The sequence below is a fragment of the Monodelphis domestica genome, chromosome 5 (genome assembly GCF_027887165.1).
Source record: "Monodelphis domestica isolate mMonDom1 chromosome 5, mMonDom1.pri, whole genome shotgun sequence".
In the NCBI taxonomy this organism is placed as follows: Eukaryota; Metazoa; Chordata; class Mammalia; order Didelphimorphia; family Didelphidae; genus Monodelphis; species Monodelphis domestica.
This window is the reverse complement of record NC_077231.1, coordinates 95,029,777-95,052,776: the sequence shown is the minus strand read 5'-3', so window position 1 is coordinate 95,052,776 and position 23,000 is coordinate 95,029,777. Positions and strand designations below refer to the sequence as shown.

Here is a 23,000-nt window from a genome sequence, read left to right as displayed (position 1 = left end):
AGTGTTGGTGATAAATAATAAAATAGAAATTTCTCTTTAGCTTTTAAAGCTCTCCAAAATCTAGCCCCACTTATCTTCCTGTCCTCCCTGGAAATTACTCCCACTCCCGTGCTCTGCCATCCAGCCAATGGCCTTCTCTTTGGTGCTCACTCATGACACTCTGCTTGGTTTCCAAACTTTTGTCCTGGCTGTGATCCATATCTGAAATGCACTTCCTCCTTACCTCTGCTCCCCCTGAAGTCCCCCTTCTTAAGAGGGCTCTGAGGCATCATCTTTTGATAAAGGCAGCTGAGTGCTGAATTTGGAGTCTGGAAGATCTGAGTTCAAATTTAGTTTTAGACACTAACTGGGTGGCCCTGGGCAAGTTACTTGACCTCTGTCAACCTCAGTTTCCTCATTTGTAAAATGAGGCTAATAATAGCATCCACCTCACATGGCTGTTTTGAGGAACAAATGAGATAATACTGGTAAAGTACTTTGCACAGTGCCTGACACGTAGGAAATGCTAGCTAGTATTACTGCTCTGTATGAAATCTTTCCTGCTTTCCCCAACTGCTAGTACCACCCCCCAACTGCCTTATATCTTTGGATTAATTAATTTTTAATTCATGCTGTATACATTTAGATGTGTACTTGTCATCTTTCCTATCACGATGGAAGCTCAGTGAAAGTAGGGATTGTTTAAGTAGGTCCAGTTGTGTTTTCCTCTTGCTGACCCCATTTGGGGTTTTCTCAGCACAGATACTGGAGCGGTTTGCCATGTCCTTCTCCAGCTCATTTTACAGATGAGGAAACTGAGGCAAATAGGGTGATGTGACTTACTCACGATCACATAGCTAGTAAGTGTATGAGGCTAGATTTAAATTCAGATTTTCCCCGAGTCTAAGTCCTGACCTCTATCTGCTTTGCTGCCTACCTGTCCCTTTGTATCTATAGGTTCTTAATAAATATTTGTTTGATTGGTAGATTGATTGTCAGTGAGAGTGGCCTTAACGCTGGGCATTTGGTGTTGAATCCAGAGGCATCCTGGGAGAGAAGGGAGAGTGATCGTGGTAGGTACTTAACCAATGATGCCTATTGAGGGAATGAAAGAGCAGCCCTGGAGTCCAAGGACCTGGATTTGAATCCATATCTTCTTACTATGTATATCCTCATCACAAGTCGCCTTCTATTTCTGTGCCTTATTTTCCTCATCTGGTAAATGAGAGGGTTGAATCTCAGTTTCCTCAACTGTCAAAAAAGGGGAGTTGTATTGAGGGCTTCTAAAATTGCTCTCAGCAGTCACTTTTTGGCAGTCCGGCCGTCTTAGAGTTGTAGGCTCCATGCTTTTATCCGTATCCCAGATGCCCACTCTCCTGGAACACAGCCTTCTTCAGAGAACTGTGGCAAAGCCAGCCCATTTCCTGCACAGCTGACTTTGGATCGGAGAGGAGAAGGAATTTTAATTGACCCGCTTCTCTAGGGCTTCCAGCAAGGGGGACTAAATGAAACCAAAAGCATGGCTATGAAATATGGAGCCCTCGTTCTGGGGGCCATTCTTCTTGGCAGCCTGCTGCCTAATGGGGCTGGGATTCAAACTCCTGTTCCGTCTGGGCCCCAGGTACCAGCTCGGCTAGGCTTTGTGTACCCTGCCTCTTCCCTCCAGCTTCACGTGGTGCTAAAACACCCCAGGGACAAAAAAGCAGAGTTTCATTTACTAAAATTCTCCCATCAGTGTGAAAGTGGACTAAATAGGACACCTGGGACCCTCCCCCAGGGCTGGCTTCGGCTCCTCTCGGGCTATTTTGAGTCACCAATCACAGATCCCTCCTTTCTGGGGGAAGGGTGGGCCAGGAAAATCTCCAGGGTCCCGCTAACTCATCCCTTCCCTTTATAACTCCAGGCGAATGTGGCAGGGAACCCTGGGCCCAGTCAAAAGCCCTTACACTGGCAGCCATTAATCTGGGGCAGCTCATCGAATTCCTCTGACAATGAGCGTCCCCAATTAGCCCCATGCTTAATGCTGCCGTCTCAGGCATCCCTAGGCTCTCAGAGCGTTTCAGGGTTAGTGAGTACATAAGAGGGATGCAGAGGGTGTCAGGCTGGCTCTGACAAGCCTTCTGTGACTGCCGATGGGCAATAAGGGTCTTCCCTCTGGGCCATATGGCTTTTAGAGGACAGGAGTTGGAGTGAATCTAATAATAATAGCGGCGAGCACTTAGAGAGCCCGTGAAGCTTTTCAGAGCGTTTGACAGTTGTTATTTCATTGGATTCTTGCAACAATTTCTCCCCCTCCTCATCTCGGCCCCCTGGCTTCCTTCCAAACTCTACCTTCAGCTGGAGGCTTTGCTCATTTCCCCCCACCCCCCATGCCCACTTCAGTGCCCCCCGCCCGAAATGACTTCCCATTTACACCGTCTATATATTTCATGTACAAAGCTGTTTGCATTTGTCTTCCAAGTTAGAATTTGAGCTTCTCCAGGAGAGGGGCCATGTTTTTATTTATTTATTTTTTCCTTTCTTTGTACAGTATATCCCCAGAGCTTAGCACAAAGGTTGACTGACTGTCTTGAGAATCAGTTTTCTTATCTGTAACAACATCTGGAAGAGAACATCTTTAATATTGTCAATAAAATATAAGCAGGGGGCAGCTGGGTAGTTCAGTAGATTAAGAGCCAGGTTTAGAGGTGGGAGGTCCTGAGTTCAAATCTGACCTCAGATACTTCCTAGATGTGTGATCCTGGGCAAATCCCTTCACCCCCATTGCCTAGCCCTTACTGTTCTTCTGCCTTGGAACCAATACACAGTATTGATGCTAAGATGGAAGGTAAGGGGTTAAAAACAATAAAATAAAAGGCAAGCTACTTGGAGATAGGAAACTGAGGAAGGGAAAGAAAATGGAAGGAAATCGAGAAACCTGAGACCAGAGTGAGCATAAGATCACAGATTTAGAGCTGGAAGGGACTAGAGGCCATGGAGACTAAGCCTTTCATTTTATAGATGAGGAAGCTGAGTCTCAAAGAGGGCAAATGATTCTCCCACAATCATAAAGCCAGGAAGCAGCAGAGATGGGATTTGAAGTTGAGTCTTCTCTCTTCAAATCTAGTGCTCAAAACCCAGGACCTTGTACACAGTAAGAGATCAATCGATGTTCCTAGAATTAAAACTGAAATGGACCTTCAAGGGCCATGGAGTCTAATCTCTTTATTTTACATTTAAATTAATTTATTTAGTCAATTTAGAATATTAATCCTTGGTTACAAGAATCACATTATTTCCCTCCCTCCCCTACCCCCATCCTTCCCGTAGCTGACACACAATTTCATTGGGTCTCTTTATTTTACAGATCAGGAAACAAGCGTCAGAAGGGACAAGTGATTGATTAAGGGTCACACAGCTAATGAGTGAACCCAGGTGTTCTGATACCAAAGTCAGCATCTTTTCCACTACATCATGCTCTTTCACTGAATGACGGGTTCTACATTTTTAGCAAGTGGACTTACTCTCCTTCATTACATGATGCATGGTTAATGTCAAAATCAACATGCATTCCCCAGGCTTCTCCTGGATGGAAATCCAGGGAGGGTGTGCAGGGAGTCAGAGCAGCTGGTTGAACCCCCAGCCTCCTGGTAAAAATATGGCTGCAGCTCATTCACTGAGTACATAATCCATAGGGAGATAACTAGGAGGCAACTGCATTTGCACTGGGCATGCTTGGAAGTGCCTGGGGCCTGGGATGGTGAGATTACCTGGAAGATGGGGTATTTCACATAATTGATCTCAATGCACGTGCTATCATTTGTTGGCTTGGTGGACAGGAGTGCCTTGAACCTAAACAAGGGAGAAAAGAGTGAGAAAAAATGAAAGAAAAGCTCGACCAATCAAAAACCTGGCTGCTTGTGACCACTGACTAAATAGAACAACCCCGGTTCCTTTTCATGCCAATACATGGAAATATACCAGAATGGACAGAGGGTGTCACTTGCCATCAGGAGACCTGCATTCAAATCTCACTTTGGACTCCCACTCTCTGTGTGAGTCTGGGTGAGAAGTCAAAGAGCTCTCTGGGCTTCAGGCAGCTTCCTAGGATTCATGGACAAAGTCATAGATTGGAAGGGGAAGGAGTTTCCAACTCCAATTCCTCTTCTGATGAGATCATTGATCCATAATATATATGCTTGAGTCATTCTCTTTCTATTGGGGCTCATTTGTGCCCCTCAAACAGAGTGTCCCCAAAGGAAGGAATTTTAAAGCTTAAATAGCCTTTTGGGGATCCCCTGGGGTGGATAATGCCCATGAATGGCATGAAAGGTAGAATGGTCCTCAGTCATTCAAGTGGCTTCTCCAAGTCAAATTTAGAAACAAATGAACACACTGCACTGAGGCCTAGAGACCTTCCATGGAACTAGTTGAAAGAACTAGGGATGTTTTGCTTAGAAAGCAGAAGGCTTAAGGAAGGATATCAGGCTTCTCTTCAAGTATTTCAAGGGATATAAGGTGTGAAAACAAATTCAAAGAATTTGTGAGCTGAAAAGGGCCTTGGAGGCCATTAGTCCAACTGTTAACTGAATAAAATTCCAGTCTCTGATATTCATGAATGAGTGGCTATCTTGTTTTGCTTGAAGTCTTTCAATGATCTATAGGATATTAGATAAATCAAAGGCAGCTAGGTGATGCTGTGGACAGAATGCTGGGGTCTGGAGTCAGGGAGACTTATCTTCCTGAGTTCAAATCCGGCCTTAAATACTTCCTAGATGTGTGACCCTGGGCAAGTCACTTCACTCTGTTTGCCTCAGTTTGTCTCCTCATCTGTAAAATGACCTAGAGAAGCAAATAGCAAGCCACTCTAGGATCTCTGTCAAGAAAAACCCAAAAGGGACCACAAGAATCAAATACAACTGAAAAATGACTGAAAATTGCTAAATCATTTAATCTCTCTATATCTCAGTTTCCTTATCTGTAAAATAATGGCATTGGATTAGAAGACCTCTGAGGTCTCTTCCAGCTCTAAATTTATTATAAATCATTTCACCTCCCCATGCTTCAGTTTCTTAATTTATAAAATGAAGAAGGTGGACAAGATGGCTTCTGAATCTCTAGGCATCCCTTGCTCCTTTTTTTTCATTAGTTCTTTCAGAACTTGGCTTAAAATGTACTTTCTCTGGTTCTCAAGATCCAACATGGATCATGGGATTTAGAGACAGGAAAATCTTTGAATCCAACTCTTTCATTTTACAGATCAGGAAATCTACAGAGGGTCATGCTACTTGTTTAAGGTCCTAACACATATTCTTTTGACTTCAAACCCAGTGTTCTGATCTCTACAGCTTGCTACTTCTGTTATTATGCTTATCCCAGACAACAGAGCCAAAAGTAGTAGATTGTGACTAAGGGAAGAATTCCTAATGAATAAAGCTTTTCCAAAGTAGAATGAATTGCTTTGGATGGTAATGACTTCTATCACCTTTGAAGGTCTATAAGAAAAGACTGTCAGGGATAAAAGTAGGACAAAAGAATACTGACTCTTTTGTCAGATGACCTGGGTTTAAATTCCATCTCTGTCATCTTATTATCTGTATAGAAAGTAGGGCAAGACACTTAGACAACTTTGTGCCTCAGTTTCCTCAACTGCAAAATGATGGGAAAGGGTTAGACTCAATGGCCTCTGAATTCCCCTCCTACTCTGATTTTTCTGTAGTATCCTGGTTTTATATCAAAGTATTTCTGTAGTGCTACAGGGGTTATCACATCCTCTCTGTTCTCCCATGATGACTTGGTCTGTTTAGGACCTAGTCAGGTTCTGAATTTCCAAGTACATCTCTTGTCAAATCTTTAGGAGTGAGAACAAGGGGAAGGGCTAACCCTAGACAGAGGTTCCATCCACCTGACTTCTGCTCTGATTTAAGGATAGCAATGGAAAATTGATTTAGATCTGAGTTTAGTATGTTTATGAAGGATAAGGCCAATTTAGCAATGAAAATTTAGAGCTAGGAGGGACTTTGAAGGTTAAATCCCAACTCTTATAACTAATGTCAGTATGACTGAGAAGAAATAATTTTGACCCTGCGTCTTATTGGTAAATCATTAAAAAAAGATGAGTAAACTGAGGTCCAGAGAAGTTTTGGGACAAAGCTATCACACAGTAGTAGAAGAATTATGATCTGAAACCAGGTAAAATTGATTCTCTTCTCTCCCTGTCTGTTTCTCAGTCTCTATTGCGCTCTTCTCCCATCTCCCCTTTAACCCCACCGGTTCTATTCCAGGAAGCAGGTGAAAATTTTAATATTCAGAAAACTTCACTAATATTTGGATTACTTCCATGATGTGTTTTTTTCTTTTTTAAAATATTTTTCCATGGCTACATGATTAATTTTTTCTTGCTTCCCTCTTCCTTCACCCCTCCAAGAGCCAACAAGCAATTCCATGGGGTTATACAAGTGTTATCACTTAATACCTATTTCCATATTATTCATTTTTGTAATAGAGTGCCTTTTGAAACCAGTACCCCAGATCATATACCCATATCAGCAAGTGATAAGTCATATGTTTTTCTTCTGCATTTCTGCTCCCACAGTTATTTCTCTGGATGTGGATAACATTCTTTCTCATAAGTCCCTTGGGATTGCCCTGGATCATTGCATGTATGGTTTGAATTAGTGGGAATCAATCAATCTATATTTCTCTTCCTTTCCTTCTCTTTGCCTTATTACTTCTTCCTTTTCTTGTTTTCCTCCTTCTCTTCTTTTCCTTCCATCTTCCCTCCCTCCCTCCATCCCTCCCTCCCTCCCTCTCTCACTCTCTCTCCTCCCTTCCTTCCTGTCTTCATTTCCTGTCCTGTCCTTCCTTCCCTAAAATATTTTTAAAATGTTTGCCTTCCTATATTGCTGATATTTAGTGATAAGGAGTGATCCCAATGATGATACTTCTCGCCCTCCCCCTCATGTCATAGAGGCTTTTCTTTTAATAAGGATATACAGTTAAGCAAAATCAATCTACACACTGGTTATATCCAACAATGTATGCCTCATTCTACATATAGCCTAGTACCTCCTCACCCAAAGGTGAGAGGCATGTCAGCTCTCTTCCCCCTGACATTTTGGAGACTGATCTCATGAGCATGAGCCCTCAATCCCCTCCCTTGCAAAGTGAGCCAGTCGATGAACCGCCCCCCCAACCCTGCCCCCTTTTACTTTCTAGAAATGTGAATGGTTACAGCCCCAGTCTCAGAAATAATCAGAACTGAGTTTCTAGTTGAAAACGAGAACTTACCTGGGAGAAGCAGTAAACAACAACACTTTGTGGGCATAAAATGGCCTTCCTTCCACGAGAAAGGTAACATCAGACATCTCTTTATTGTTGAGAAAATGAGGGTCTAGAAAGAAAGAAGAGGAACAGAGGAGAGGCTTTAGTTCAGAATAGGAGAAAGACTTACTTCTTGAATTACTGAGCATGTATCATAGCTGATGAGAGAAACAGAGCTTATAGGATTGGTCTTTAAAGCCACAGATTGCTATCTGGGATGAGAAACAGAACTCAGTCCAAGGTAAACCCAAGCCACTGACATGGATTCTTTTATATGAAACCTTGAATGGTTTATTCTCTGCCAGGGGGCAGACATGCCACATCTCCTTTGAATCTTCACCAAGAGTGAGAGCTCAGCTGATTTTGAGATTTGAAAGATAAACATCGCTTCCATTGCCCTCTTCTATAAGAATTTCACTCAGTCTTCTGTTCATTTCCCATAGGATCACAGCTCTAACACAGCTACTAAGAGCTCGAATTTATACAGAACTTTAAGGTGTTCGAAGCATTTTATGAATATTATCTTTTTTGATCCTCACAAACAACCAAGGTAGGGATTACTATTATTCTCATGACACAGATCAGGAAATGGAGGCAGACAAATTCAGTATTTTTGCCTTGGACTGAACAGCTAATAGATGTTTGTGGCTGGATCTGAACTCAGTTTTTCCTAACTCCAAGTTTGGTACTCTATCAAGATTGAGAGCAAGATGGGGACATCAGCAGCCATCAAATCCGCGACCTTCATTTTCTAGATGAGCTCATCACCAAGGTCTCTTATTTCCATATCAACGTTTCTCAGCTTACCTTTTCCTTATATTTATGAAAATGACTAGGAAAAGGACTGGCCAAATCAGCCACAATTGCCCCCAGATATAAGGATGTGCCTAGAGAACTAGACGGGTATATTTCTCTCCACTTCCCTCTATCTGATTTCCCTCTTCTCTGTTTCTAAGCTGTGATGCAGCCCCTAGCTAGTAACTTACCTAAACGGGAAGTCTGCTTCCGCTTAATTTCCACCAGCTTGGGGATAGGATAAGGTCCATAACAATGAGTGAAGATGACACATAGCTGTTGACTGATCACTTCATTCTAAGGGAGAGAAACAAGAATTCACAGAGCCAGAGGATTTCAAGGGCCTAGTCTAAGTTGGCATCTTTCATAATTTGAGTGTTGTTCTCCCCTCCCCCAGAATTAAGGAAAATGAAGTCCCAGCTATGGGCAGGAGGACCTCTTTCCCCTTAGGAATGTTTCTGAGTCTTCTGAAGGGAACTGAACTTGCCATTAAAATTTCTTTCTTATCCCAGTGGGACAGAAATTGGCTTTCTTGAGCTACCCATGTTCTATTTTAGTATTCCTGGTTGCAAAGAGGTCTTTGGGAAAAGCAGTCTGATTACTGGGGACTTGATATTCTCATAAGTCACAATCTCTCCTTCTGTTTATTTAATATCCATTAGAAAGCAGTGTTTTGTGGGTCATAGCAGAGAAAATCAAGTTTAATTCCTAAATATATCTCCCTTTATTGCTTTATCTCATGTGTTTCAGCAAATAAGGATTTCCCATTAAATAACAGCAAATGATTGCTCTTGGCATATTAACAAGGCTCTCTATGAATAAGACTCAAATAACCATGAGTTCAGCTGCTTTAATGCCTAAAATATGGTAGTGAGGCGCTTGCAGAAGCTAGTGATCTTTGGAGAGCACAGTCATTTCACAACATGGTGTGGTGATGGAAAAAGCAGAGGACCTGGAGTTGAATTCCAGCTCTGTGACCTATAATCTGTGTGACCTGGGGTACTTTAATCACTTGGGCCCAAGTATAAAATCTATAAAGTGAGAGCATTGGGGCAGGTGGCTTTTGAAGTTTCTTCTCACTCCAAGTCCATGTCTTTTACATCCTATGATCATCAGAAAGAAGGAGGGTGCTAGTCGCTGAAATAAATATCATAAAATACAGTTGTTCAGTCATTTTCAGCCACACCTAACTCTTTGTGAGCCCATTTGGGGTTTTCTTGGCAAAGATCCTGGAGTGGTGTGCCATTTCCTTCTCCAGTTCATTCTACAGATGAGGAAATTGAAGTCAATATGGTTAAGGGACTTGCCCAGGGTCACACAGCTAGTGAGTGTCTTAGGCCAGATTCACTTAGGAAGATGTCTTTCTGACTGGCTGCCTGGTAGTCTATCCACTGTACCACATTAGCTGCCTTCATCCTAAAGAATAGGTAATTTTTGATTATTAGGTAATATTAAGGTTATTCCATTCTATCTCCTCCTTCACTTCCTTCTCCCTATATACCATAGTGTCCCCCCCCCAACTGTCTGGCCCCCACTGCTTCTCTCCACTCTCCTAAAGACCACTCTTTAGACATTTGAACACACCCACTGTTAGAATGCAAGCCTCTTAAGGGCAAGGATTGTGGCATTTTTCTCATCGCCAGCACCTTGGACAGAGACTTGATAAATACTTAGCAAGTTGACATCATTTCTGTTCACTGGTCTCCCCAGTGAGTGTTCAGAGGAGAGCAAGCCTCCTATACAAGACCTTTCCTGCTCTCTGCAACTTTGGGGTGGGGGGGGTAATGTCTCCCCTATAGAATTACCATGAATTTTGGGGGCTCAGATCTGCCATTTCTTTGGTATAGTGAACTCCCTGTGAGTGAAGTCCCTCTAACAATGCAGATCTGTACCTGCTCCCCAGTTTATAGTCTTAAAGAACTGCCTGGGGCACCAAAAGGTTAAGTGATTTGCTCAGGATCAAATAGGCAGTATATGCCAGGGTCAGGACTAGAACTCAGATTTTCTTGATGTGGATGGGAGCTCTGGTCACCACACCACACTACCTCTCACCTTGTGTTTATTTTGTATATATCTGTCATGTAATTATTTGGGTATATATTGTTTCTTTAGATAGAATGTAAGCATCTTGAGGGCAGGGACTGTTTCATTTTTATCTTTGTGTCCTCGGTGACTAACACACAGTAGGGGTTTTAAGAAATGCTTGCTGATTCTTTAAAAGATTGATCTACAGCAAAAATGAATAATTTGGAAATAGGTATCAAGTGATAACATTTGTACAACACGATGGAATTGCTTGTCGGCTCTGGGAGGGGGGAGGGAAAAGGGGGAAGAGAAAATGGACCATATAAACATGGAAAAATATTTTAAAAAGAAATTAAAAAAAGAAATGCTCATTGATTGACTGATAGAATGCTGAGAGCTGGAAGAGATTAGGGTAAGCATTCAATTCTAACCCCTCATTCTAAAGACAAGGAAACTGAGACTCGGAGAGATTACAGGACTTGTTGAGGGTAGTGGTGGAACTTGTGGCAAGAGCCCAGGTTGCCTGGTTCCCAGCCTAGCATTCTCTCTCCTATTAAAGTCTTCCATTAGGCTTCCTCTGAATTCCTTTTGGTCCCCCTTCTCAGTGTTCCTGTTTTTGTAATTATGCTAAATCCAGGCCTTCTGGCATTGCTCGTTTCTGTTGTCACTTTCCCCTCAATAAAACATAAGCTACTTGAGGACAAGGACTGCTTCATATTTTTTCTACTTGTTTTTGTAGGCCCTAGCAAAGAGAGACAGCTTGATAGATGTTTATTGAACTGAAATGAGTTGCATCCCTACCTAATTCTGTTTCAGCTTGAGGTGAATTTCCTCTGTAGGTAAGAGGCCGGTACATAATTAGCACCAGTTAATAATTGTGGAGGAGACGAGCTCCAAGAGGAGGGAGAGACAGGTTAGAGGTTCAGACCATGTACTCCCAAATGGATTTTGTCAGTTCTGGACCAAGACCTTCTTGTAGCCACCTGGAATTCATCAAAGGAGAACCGCAAACAAGCACTTTTGTCCCTGCCTGGGCAAGAAGCCAACATTCTCCTTTGAGAGAGGTGGGTTCAGGCACAGATGTGTCAGAGTGACCAAAATGGTAGCTTCAGAAACCAGGCTCAGTCCCTAGAGAGGAGTTGAGAACAGGGCAGGACTGTGACAGCCAGGCAGGCTCTGACAATGACTGTCCCTGATCCTCCTGAGGGCTCAGCCAGCTGACTCAACTGGAAGGGCAGAAGAACTGTGGAATCATGTTCCAACAAGCCAAGCTGTTGGGGCCACAGCACTCTGTTAGTTATTGTTATCAATAAATGGCCTTGCTGCCCCTGGTGTTCCATCCGCATGTGGAAAATGCTGGATGCACATGTATAGACGGACTCTGGTATACGGACCTCTTCACTATATAGATACACAGAAATACTTGAGAGGAAGGAAGGGTCACCTGGGATTACCAGAATAAAGGGATCCCTTCTACATCATTACTTTCCCCATTGTGGTGTCAATATAGCATGAATCAGCATAAGAAATTAAATGGGAATTTGGGGCTTTCGTGGAAGCTGCAGACGATACATGAAGGCCAGCAGACAACAGAGAAAAGGTTTAGAAAATATAGAGTATTGTATATTGGCAACATATTTTATCTTTTAATACTGTAAATATGCATAATTTCTTTCTTTTTTTTTTTAAACCCTTATCTTCCATCTTGGAGTCAATACTGTGTATTGGCTCCAAGGCAGAAGAGTGGTAAGGGCTAGGCAATGGGGGTCAAGTGACTTGCCCAGGGTCACACAGCTGGGAAGTGTCTGAGGTCAGATTTGAACCTAGGACCTCCCATCTCCATAATTTCTTTTTTTAAAGTTAAAATAAGTAAAACGTTAAAGTTTGTGAAAAGAATGTGAAAGCCAGCAGATGATACATAAAAGCTAGAAATGTGAACAATGACCTAGACATGACCAAATACTTAAGCCAAATTTTACAATCAGGTACTGTAAATACTCCAATGAAGAAAAAGAGAAAATTCAGACTTCTCTGGCATGAAGAGAGGACCAAAAACATTTCACTCAGATTTTCCAAATTGTAGAGGTGCTATGCCCCTAACCTTGTGATGTGCAAGGAATCCTTGCACTGTTCTTCAGGTGGGACTTGCTATTATTTCCATCCTCGCTTCTTTAATTCAATCAAGTTCAATGTGTACTAAGGCATAGTGGGGAGAGAGTTCGCCTTGGAGGCAGGAAGAACTGATCTCAAGTCTTGCTTTAGATAAATACTAGGTCGAGATCAGGCGAGATATTCAACTACTTTTTGCTGCAGGAAGCTGGCTTTCTTTCTTTCTTTTTTCCCCGTTTCCTTCTTTCTTTTCCCTTACTTTCCATCTTAGAATCAATACTGTGTATTGGTTCCAAGGCAGAAGAGTGGTAAGGGCTAGACAATGAGGGTTAAGTGACTTGCCCAGGGTCACACAGCTAGGAAGTGTCTGAGGCCAGGTTTGAACCCAGGACCTCCCATCTCTAGGCCTGACTCTCAATTTGCTGACCCACCTCCCTACCCTTCTGAAGGCAGCTTTCTAAGCCAAGAAGTCAGATTTGATTCTGTAGAGGGAGATACCATATCAGTAGTGTTCGATGCTGATGACATATCAGGAATGGAGATAAAGTGGAAGATGATAGTGAAGAAGACAGTGGAGATAATGAAAATGAGAACAGAAAAGGAGGAAGAGGAAGAAGGATGCTTATGAGGAGAACGATCAGGAGGAGAATGAAGAATGGAGGAGGAAGCAAGAAAAAATAAGAATGAAGGAGGAGGTATCGGGAGAATGAGAAGGGAAGAAAGTAAGAAGAATGAAGGAGAAAGGAAGAGAAGGGGGAGGAATATAAGAAGAAATGAACAGAGCCCACTATGTTAGGTGCTGGAGAGAGAGCTAGACATAGCTAATGTACATCGGTAAATGAAGGAGGAGGCAACCTAGCTGTGCTTTGAAGGAAGCCAGGGATTTGAAGGCATTACGTGTCAGGAGGGAATAGATGCTAGGCATGAGGATTCATCTATGCCAAAGGATGGAGGCAAGAGACAGCATGTCATGTAGAGCGAATGGGAGCTGGCCAGTTTGACTGTATTCATGGGAATAATATGAAAGGAGACCGGAAAGGTAGGTGGAGGTGTGGTTGTGGAGGACTATAAATGTCCGGCTATTGATTTTGTTCATTATTCTAATGGCATTGGGGTGCCAATGGAAATTTTAAATCTGTTAAACACACTCTGGGGATTCACATCAGTTCCAATTTTTCCAAGATCTGAAAACTCCAGGATAGCTCAAAGGGGAGATTGCTAGAAAGCATAGGTATATAACAGACATCTTCTGAAGGGTTCTAAGTCCTAGAATTCTATCCTGCATTCATTCAGAAGAGGAAATGGACCCTCTCTCCATTTCACAGATGGGAAAAGGGGAGTCCCAGAGAAGCTGAAACAGAGAGACTGGATCAATTTCTGACAAGATTTTGTTTCTCAGGTTTAGAAAACAGAGCCAAGTTTCCATGGATGTTTGAGCTCATCAATATAGGTTATTCCTCTATTATTTCATCATCCTTCTCATCATTTGTGATTCTTGCCCTTCCCCTCCCCTAAATCATTCTGATCTATTTAACTTCTAGCAGGGGGCCCTTCTTCCTGGCCTTTTATTACTGTTTGAATACTCCCTTGTCTATCCATCTCATGGCCCCCATCTGCCCTCCTGGCTTCATAGGTCCCTCCTGGCATCTTTTACATCACTTCTAAAAGACAAATCATCGTTGTTAATGTGCTTCACTCTGGAAAGTGAACTGGAGAAGGAAATGGGAAACATCCCAGCATCTATGCCAAGAATCCCAAACGGGGTCACAAAGATTAATGATTTTAAGGCAGTTAAATGGTGCAGTAGATTAAGAGTCCAGCCTGGAGTCAGGAAGACTCATCTTCCAGAGTTCAACTCTGGCTTCGTTTCCTCATTGTGTGACTCTGGGCAAATCACTCCACCCTGTCTGCCTCAGGTTCCTCATCTGTCAAATGAGCTGGAGAGGGAAATGGCAAAACCACAACGAGTTGGACACAAATGAAAAATGACTCAAAACCTATGTGCCATGCAATGTGCTAATCACATGATCATAAGACTATGGATTTGGAATTGGAAAGGAGTTTAGAGGCCTTTAAGATGCCTTTTGGCTCCAAATCTCCAATCCCATGAGCCAATGAGAAGTGCTTACCACACAGAAAGTGATTAATAAATGTTTGTTGACTTAATATAGTCATCTCTTCTAATCCACTCATTTGATAGATAGCGGAACTGAGGCCCAGAGAGGAGATGCGATTTACCCAAAGTCACACAGGTAACAAGTAACAGCTAAATAAGGCCAAATGATGTCATGTCCAGTCAAGAAGCATTTATTAGGTATCTACTATGCATACCCAAGCATTGGAGCAAGCACTATGATCATGGTTGGAAGGGACTTTCTTTTTTTTTCCAGTATTATTTTGTAAGTTTGTTTTTTTTTTGGAAGGGACTTTCAAGGCTGCTGAATCCAACCTTCTAATTTTACAGATGAAAAAACTGAGGTTCATGGACATATCCATGGGCAATGGTTTAATCTGGGCCAGGATACAAAGGATTATAGATTTAGAGCCAGAAGGAAATATAGAGGCTTTTGAGTTCAACCTCTTCATTTTATACATGTTCCATGATCAAATCACCCAGGTGCAGTTGTTACCTGAGAAGCAGACCATTGCCCTACCAGGTATGTAGCAGCATTTGGGGAGCTGTGTGCCCACCATGTTTTCTCTCTTTAGGCATCTAGGCCCAGCAGGGAGCTCAGCCCCCTTCCATCCATACCTTGCTTGCCTTTAGGATCTCAAACATCAGTGGCAGGCCTTGGGTAATGAGTTCCTCTGTGTACTCCTCTTCTTGGATAGATTTAAACTCCTTTAATAAACACTGGATTAATGGCCTCCGGTGCTGTTGGAAAGAGACCCTCAAAGACTCCAACCAAGTATGCAGAGTCCACGGTACACCTGCAGGGGTGATGAGGGGAACAGTGGAGAATGGGAAGGGAAGACAAAAACAATCACAAGGAGGTTTGATTTTGAGCTGAAGCTTGGACCTGGCCCAAAATGCCAAAGAGTTACAATCATCTGATCAGTAAGTATTTACAAAGTGCTTACTATATGCCAGGCCCTATGCAAAGTACTGAGGATACAAAGAAAACACAAAATCAGTCCCTAGAGCTTATTATGTGCCAGGCACTATACTAGGAATTAGAAAAAAAATTCAAAATCAATCCATGCCCTCAAGGAGCTCTTTCTTTCTTCCTTTCTTCCTTTCTTCCTTCCTTCCTTCCTTCCTTCCTTCCTTCCTTCCTTCCTTCCTTCCTTCCTTCCTTCCTTCCTTCCTTCCTTCCTTCCTTTCTTTCTTTCTTTCTTCTCTTTCTTTCTTTCTTTCTCTCTTTCTTTCTTTCTTTCTTTCTCTCTTCCTTTCTTTCTTTCTTTCTTTCTTTCTTCTTCTTTCTTTCTTTCTTTCTTCTTTCTTCTCTTTCTTTCTTCTTTCTTTCTTTCTTTCTTCTTTCTTTCTTTCTTTCTTTTCTTTCTTTCTTTCCTTTCTTTCTTTCTTTCTTTTTTCTTTCTTTCTTTCTTTCTTTCTTTCTTTCTTTCTTTCCCTTACTTTTTGTCTTGGAATAGCTACTAAGTATCAGCTCCAAGGCAGAAGAGTGGTAAGGGCTTGTCAACTGGGATCAGTGGCTTGCCCAGGGTCACACAGCTAGGAGGTGTCTGAGGTCAAATTTGAACCCAGGTCCTCTCAACTCTAAGCGTGGCTCTCTATCTACTGAGCCATCTCACTGCCCCAGAAGTTTACATTCTAATGAAGGAGGCAAATAGACATAAATAAGAGTGAAAGAATGTGTAGTATAGTGGATAGAGTGTTTGTTTAGAGTCAGAAAGATCTGGGTTTGAATCCTACCTTGGATAATTATTGCCTAAATAATTCTGGACAAACCACCAACTCCTCTAAGCTTCAGTTTCCTTATGGGTAAAATGAGGAGGCTGGATAGGATGACTTCTAGAACCACTCCCAACTTTAAATCTGTCAACCAAAGATTTTTAACTCATGAAACCTGGGCGGCATTCACTCAGTAACATTTTACACCATCATTCCCTCCACTTTAGAGGCAATGTGGCTTCATGGGGAATGCATATTCTTTAGAGTCAGAGGATCTTGTATTTGAATTCTGCCTTACACTTATTGCCTGTGTAATTGGGTAGTGAGTTCAACATTTTCTACTACATGCGAGGCACTGTGCTAACCCTGGGGATACATAAGAGGGCAAGCAAGAAGCACTGGGTGAAAGTTGGATTACTGAACAAGAGAGGCAGCTTTCCACTTCAGGAGCAACTTTCTGCCAATGAGCTGTCCCAAAGGAGAGAGTGGGCTGCCTCTAGTGAGCTTCCTCTTGCTTGAGATATTCAAGCAGAGAGAAAGAGAGTGAGAGAGACTCATGTTGGCCTTGTTTTAGGTATATGGCAGAGGAGAATCTTGTCCTAATTCAGGCTGGGCCACTCAGGTCTCTTATAATGCTGAGATTCTGGGAATTCTACACAGTTGCCCCTCTCTGATGTAATCAGCCCCATTGCCCTCACATGGATCTGGCTACTTTTTGTGCCTAGGAAGAATGGAGACAAAGCATGGGTTCTAATTTGGCTTCTGCCATAAATTTATGGCGTGACCCTTGCTAAGTCATTATTTTTCTCTAGTATTCTTTCTTTGAAATGTGTGGCATTGACAGGCATGTCCCTAAGGTCTCTTCTAATTCCAGGAGCTTACTGACATCTTCTGATTTCTTGGTGGTCACATAGAAAATGAGGTCAATGGCCTCAGTGAGGATGTTGTAGTGGATAGTTCCTGAAACTCATTTTTGAGATGGAGGTCCATTTGTGCCAAGGCATAGGGACTTTATCATGTATGTAGCCCAGCTAATGAGACAGAGTTTGCTTGAAGAGATACTATATATATGTATATATACATTTTAATTATACTTTATATTTATATGCATATATATTTTCACCAAAAATGTTCCAATAGAAATCAGAAAGGTGGAACCCATTGTCAAGAACATTTCTATGATCCAACATTGCATCTTCTCCTTCCCTAACCCCAATAGAACCCTCCCAAGCATTTAATAGTTGCAGTGTTCCTCTTCCCACAATCCTCCTATGATTTAAAGGCAAAGATAGGAGAGAGCATCTCACACGAAGCTGCCTATTTGGATCTAAGTTGCATAACCATGCAAAATGACTTCTCCATGCAAGCGCATGTAGCTTCTCATGTATTAAACTCAGCCACCTGAGAGAAAGAGAGAAAGAAAGAGACTGAGAGAGAGAGAGAGAGACAGAGAGACACACACAGAGAGACAGAGAGGGAGATAGAGACAGAAACAGAGAGAGAGAGTGCTTTCAAAGGGCACAGCTTGCCCAAGGTACACATATTTTAAAAAGAAGGAAAGAAAGAAATTTTTGCAAGCTTGCTCAGCTCACATCCATTAGGCAACACCCTTCTCTTGAGCTGTGAGGCTGTATCTCCCACTTTCTTGGTCCAGTGGTTTCTGATAACCCCAGTCTCTCTTTGGCTTTGAAGCAGGCATGTTCATAAGCTTGGCTGGTCTCAGTGGCCTAATTTGATTCTCTCATGCCCTAGATGGAGATGTGTCATGAACTGTCCTAAGCAGGAGTCATCCCTCCTCACTTGCCCTTTGGTACCATGAGGGTCAAGTGGGTGGAGACCAGAGAGGCCACACTGTCAATCCTTGTTTGCCTGCCACCCTCCAAATCATGGAGTCAGATGAGAGAGGAAATGGCCCCGGAGATGTTTTCTAATGATTAGAGGATGAGATATTTGTGTTTCTTCTTGCATATGACATGCTGGCGGCTGGGGGAGTGACCATAATGAAATGATTGCCTGGGCTGGGCTGCTTTCCTCCCCAGAGAAGCCTTCTCTAGTCCTGCCAAAGTCCATGTGATGTGCTCCCACCAAGAGGACGTAGCCCCTGGGAGGCACCATACTGTGAGTGGTCCAGTTTTAGGGAGGCTGGACCAGGGACGGGGAAGGGAAAGCAGGACTAACCTATGCTCCTTATGTCAATTGTGACATCCACGTAGCCATGCTCAGCGCTGTGATACATGGCCTCCCTTAGGGCCTTCAGTTTGGCCTTGCTGTTGCGGCTGGCGCACAGGGGGGGCGGGGCTGTCTCCGCCAAGTCAGTGCCCTCGGCCAAAATCTCCTCCAGGGATAGGATGTCGCTCTTCTCCTTCTCTGGCTGAGCAAGAAGTTTGCGGAACACATTCCTGTCAATCACAAGCCCAAGAGAGAGGAAGATACTCAGAGAAGGGGCCTGCTACACTGGGAGGTGGGGAAGGGACAGGTGGGGGCCTCTTGCCACTCATCATTGAAACAATGAACACTTGGATGGGGCTGATGCTGGCAAAGGACTCTGAGGGCTAGAGCAACGATGGCTCCTCCTAGGAGAATAGTCCCATTTGAATTTATCTGGAACAGTGAAGTTAAGCAGTTTCTCCTAAGATCTGAGTCCTCTCCCTAAGAGGCCAGGATCTCCAATTGTTATGTTCTATTCCCTTCCAAAGGAGTTACTCTTTGGTTTGCAGAAGTCTTAAGTGCCTGAAATCCCATTTGGGAAATTTAAAAATAGATGCCCGTATACATTGGGGTAAACGTGACTGTTACTTCCATTTTACGATTATTATTAGGCTCCATCCTCTTCCTGATGGATGATATAAACTCCTCTGGCTAAAACATGCAAAGGGAATTTCTTCTGTAGGTCAAATCTGGAGGCACTGATGTAGTCAATGTGAAAAAGAGTAAAAGCTAAACCACTCAAGATATAGTCCAATCTAAGTCCATCTAAGGCTACATAAAGTTGGCTCTTGGTTGAAAGTTGATGGAGATTAAGTCTGGATAGGACAGGGGTGTGAAGTCCCTGAGGTTGCTTCTCAGCATTCTGTGAATGCCTAGAGTTTAGTGTCGTCCTAGCCTACCTGTGTCCGTGGGCTGCAGCCTGGCTGAAAGAATTCATATCGCCCTGGGAGGTTGGAGAAATGCCATTCCTGTACATTGTTCCTATCATTGGATCGGCTCCTCGCTCCAACAGCAAACTAACCAGTTCAAAATTTCCTGCAAGCCCAGAGAAGGGTGTGTTTTTATCAGAGAAGATGAACATAGCATCCTAAGCACATCCAACTTCAGTTGAGGGTGGGGAAGGGGAGAGAGGTGACCCTCCCATAATAAGAAAGAAAACCCCTTCCTTCTTACCTACAGCAGCAGCCAGCTGCAAGGGTGTTTCTGAATAATTCTCCTCCCCATGGTCTAACGAGCCTTCTACTTTGGCCCCAGCATCTAGTAAGAGCTGTGGAAGGAAAGTGGTTATTTAGAAATGCCAAGAGAATGGTACCATGTACAGCTGAGAAAAAGAATATTCCTTTTTATTTCCATTCAATTCTCTCTAGATATCTGTTTTATCTAGCTTATCTACAATTTATTTCCTTGACTTTTTTTTGTTTGACTCATTATTATTATTATTATTATTATTAAAAAAACTCAACTTCTGTCTTAGAATAAATACTATGTAGTACTGATTCTAAGGCAGAAGAGCAGTAAGAGCTAAGCAATAGAGGTTAAGTGACTTGCCCAGGGTCACAAAGCTGGGAAATGTCTAAGGTCAGATTTGAATCTAGGACCTCCCAACTCTAGGAATGGCTTTCAGTCCACTGAACCTTGTAGCTTCCCCCTTTTGGTTAGATGTAAGGTCTGAAGTCTCTATGTCATTCAATATCCTTGGATGATCTGACCATGGCATAGAACAAATAGAGCAAATAGAACATAGAATCTTAGATCTATAACTTAGATCTATAGCTTTAAGGGACTTCAGGGAACATCTAGTCCACACTTCCCATTTTATGGATGAGGAAACTGAGGCTCAGGGAAGTGAAGGTCTTACAGAAGGTCAGATAGTAAGTAGCAGAGTTGTGTGAGATGTTCATTCCTTTTCACACACATTGTTCTACTTACCTCAGAATAGGAGCTGCCATAATTGGACCAAAGAAGATAAATTTTATCGTTTTATTATCTATTAACATCTAGCAGTACATAAGATCAGAGTGACCACAAACTGGCCCAAGAAGGAGCTATGTGGTTATCTTGGATTTGGAAGGGGTATTAGAGACCATCTAGTTCTACTTATTACCTCCAACTGTAATACAGATGAAAACACACTTTCTCTTAAATTAATGGATTGGACTGCTTATACTTAAGAATCTGGACAACTCTCTACATACTTCCATGAGCCTCAGTTTCTTCAACTATCAAATGAGAGTTGGACCTGACAGCCACTGAAGCCCCTTCCAACTGTAGAGTTAAGGTATTAGGATTCTCTGGAACATCCCTAATGTGGATAGAGCCAACAAGTATGGCAGAAAGGGTACTGCCCTCAGGGGCTTAGAAGAACTGGGTTTCAGGCTTAGCTCTCCCATTGTTGTCCACTTTGAGCAAGTTACTTCCTCATTTGTAGTTCTTAATTTCTTTATCCATGAAAAAGTGAGTGATGGGGTGTGGGACTAGATTAGGGGTTCTTGGCCCAGGCCAAACTCATGAACTCATTTGAAAAATAACTGTATTTCAATAGAATTTATTTCCTTTGTACTCCTGTCTTTTCTTTTATGTATTTTAAGACATGATTCTGAGTAGGGGTCCATATAGGCTTTACCAGACTATTAAAGGGGCCCAGGACACAAAAACATTAAGAAAATCCGAACTAGATGGTTATTAATATCTTTTTGAGCTCTGGTATTCCTGGGATATCTAAGGGCAACTTTTCAAATAATTACATTAAATTATTAGCCTACAAAAAAAAGGTTTGTCACCCCAGGCTCTCCTCTTCCTAATTATTTATTTGTTTGTTTATTTATTGGTGTGGAAGGGGGGAAACATGCAACTTCACTGGTATAAAGCACTCTCAGTAAGAAAACTCCCTTTACTAATGGAGATCAACTATTCTCCAATCCAGATAGCTATAGAGAATACATCAAGATTAAGTGACTTGCCCAGGGTCAAGCAGTGAATATGTCAGAGAGGCAACTTGAACCTAGGTTTTCCTGACTCCAAAGCTGACCCCCTATCCATGAAATCAGCTGGGTATTACTGTACTTTTCAGTCAGGACTTGTGATTTCACTTGTGGGGAACTTTTGGTGAAGAAACTCCTTTTACCAGTTCAACAGTCTGCAACCTATAGAGAGTCTCAGATAATTTCCTGGGGCAAGAAGAGGTAGAATTACTTAAAACCTAACCCTGAAGCCTGATGTTTTTCCACTATGCCTCATCACCCTACAAATATCCAAAAGAGTTAAGTTTCTTGTGTATTTATTCTTTCTCTTCCATTTAGAGTAGAAGAACCTTGAAAACAGAGATAGTATTACCTCTTCCTTATTCAGAGCTTTGGACTAAGAGGGTACACCACAGGGCATTAACTGACTTGTGGACACTTTCTTGAGAGAACATGAAATCATCTCCCCAGTTGGTCCATCAACAGCACTAGCTAAAAGAAATCTGTTTTCCTTAGCACTCACTTGCTATAAATTGCTGTTCTCCTTTGGTGAAGGGGTGTCTGTATATAAAACTAGCTGCTTTGCATTCTATGGCTGTACCAGAGTAGAGAATCAAAGGCTCTTCCCTCTCTCCTCTAGCAGAGCGTGACCTCAAAGTTACAAGGTGCTTATATTACATGGCCCCTGGAGAGAGTTGCTGTTAGCACAGAAAGAAAGGCAGGGCAACAGCAGCAGGGAGTGGGGTTGGGAGCAGTTATGGCCAATAGCACTGATGAAGATACAAATCAGAGGTGTTCTGGAGCTCACATGTACCAGCCAGAGAACCAATCATTAAATCTGTAATGTAAGAAATCAGCAAATGTTATGAATCAGGTCTTGATTTATTGTTTTGTTGATTGTCTAAAGAAAATGTTAATAATGAGAATTTAACTTAAAAATAGGTCATGCTTGGGGGCAGTGGATTGAAAGCCAGGTCTGGAGATGGAAGGTCCTGAGTTCAACTATGACTTCAGATCCTTCCTAGGTGTGTGACCCTGGAGACAAGTCACTTAACCCCCATTGCCTAGCCATTACCACTCTTCTGCCTTGGAACCAATACACAGAATTGATTCTAAGTTGGAAGGCAAGAGTTTGTTTGTTTGTTTTTTAAGTATGTCAGGCTTACATTCTGAAGACCTAGTTATTAAACATTTACCACATCACTACCACTACCCCACTAGACCTGTCTTCAAGTCAGCACATTTAGGCAGGGCTTCTGAGGGAGGGAGAGAAGATCATGAGTTTGTTTCAGCAGAGCTGCTTGGCATTGGGGGCTGGGTACTCCTGGGGATCTATCCTGGTTTTTCTGTTAGAGATGAATTTCTCTTGTCTTGATCCCCTCTGAGGATCCTCTAGGCATAGTTGTGGTGCCTAGTTCCCTGAGGCCTTTGGACATGGCGGATGAACAATACTAGGGTTAGCCTGTGAGGGACTTTTGCCATAAAGTCAGTGGGGGCCATATTCTTGATGTCACCTTAGAAAGTCTATTCTTTAGGACACCTTGAATGAGATTTACATAATGAAGCTCCAGTATATTAAAACTAACAAGTTCTTATTTTTACTTAGTAAAACGGAATGAACAAATACATAAATGTAACTTATCAAGAGGAGAGATCGGAAAGAATATTTCCAGGGTGAAAAAAAATGATAGCAATTGTGTGTGTGTGCGTGCAGTAATTCCATATTGGTTGAAGCTAAGTAATATAGATAATTACGTATGTTATTTTCA

General features: G+C 42.4%; 1 protein-coding gene across 1 annotated transcript in view; it reads right to left on the bottom strand.

Moving 5' to 3' along the window:
• Positions 1 to 23,000, bottom strand: part of ABTB3 (ankyrin repeat and BTB domain containing 3) — a 333,469-nt gene that overhangs the window by 16,198 nt on the left and 294,271 nt on the right. The window contains 5 exon segments of the mRNA XM_056798814.1: positions 3,729 to 3,810; positions 7,249 to 7,351; positions 8,268 to 8,373; positions 14,963 to 15,141; positions 19,445 to 19,538. Coding sequence (XP_056654792.1) covers positions 3,729 to 3,810; positions 7,249 to 7,351; positions 8,268 to 8,373; positions 14,963 to 15,141; positions 19,445 to 19,538 — 564 coding nt within the window.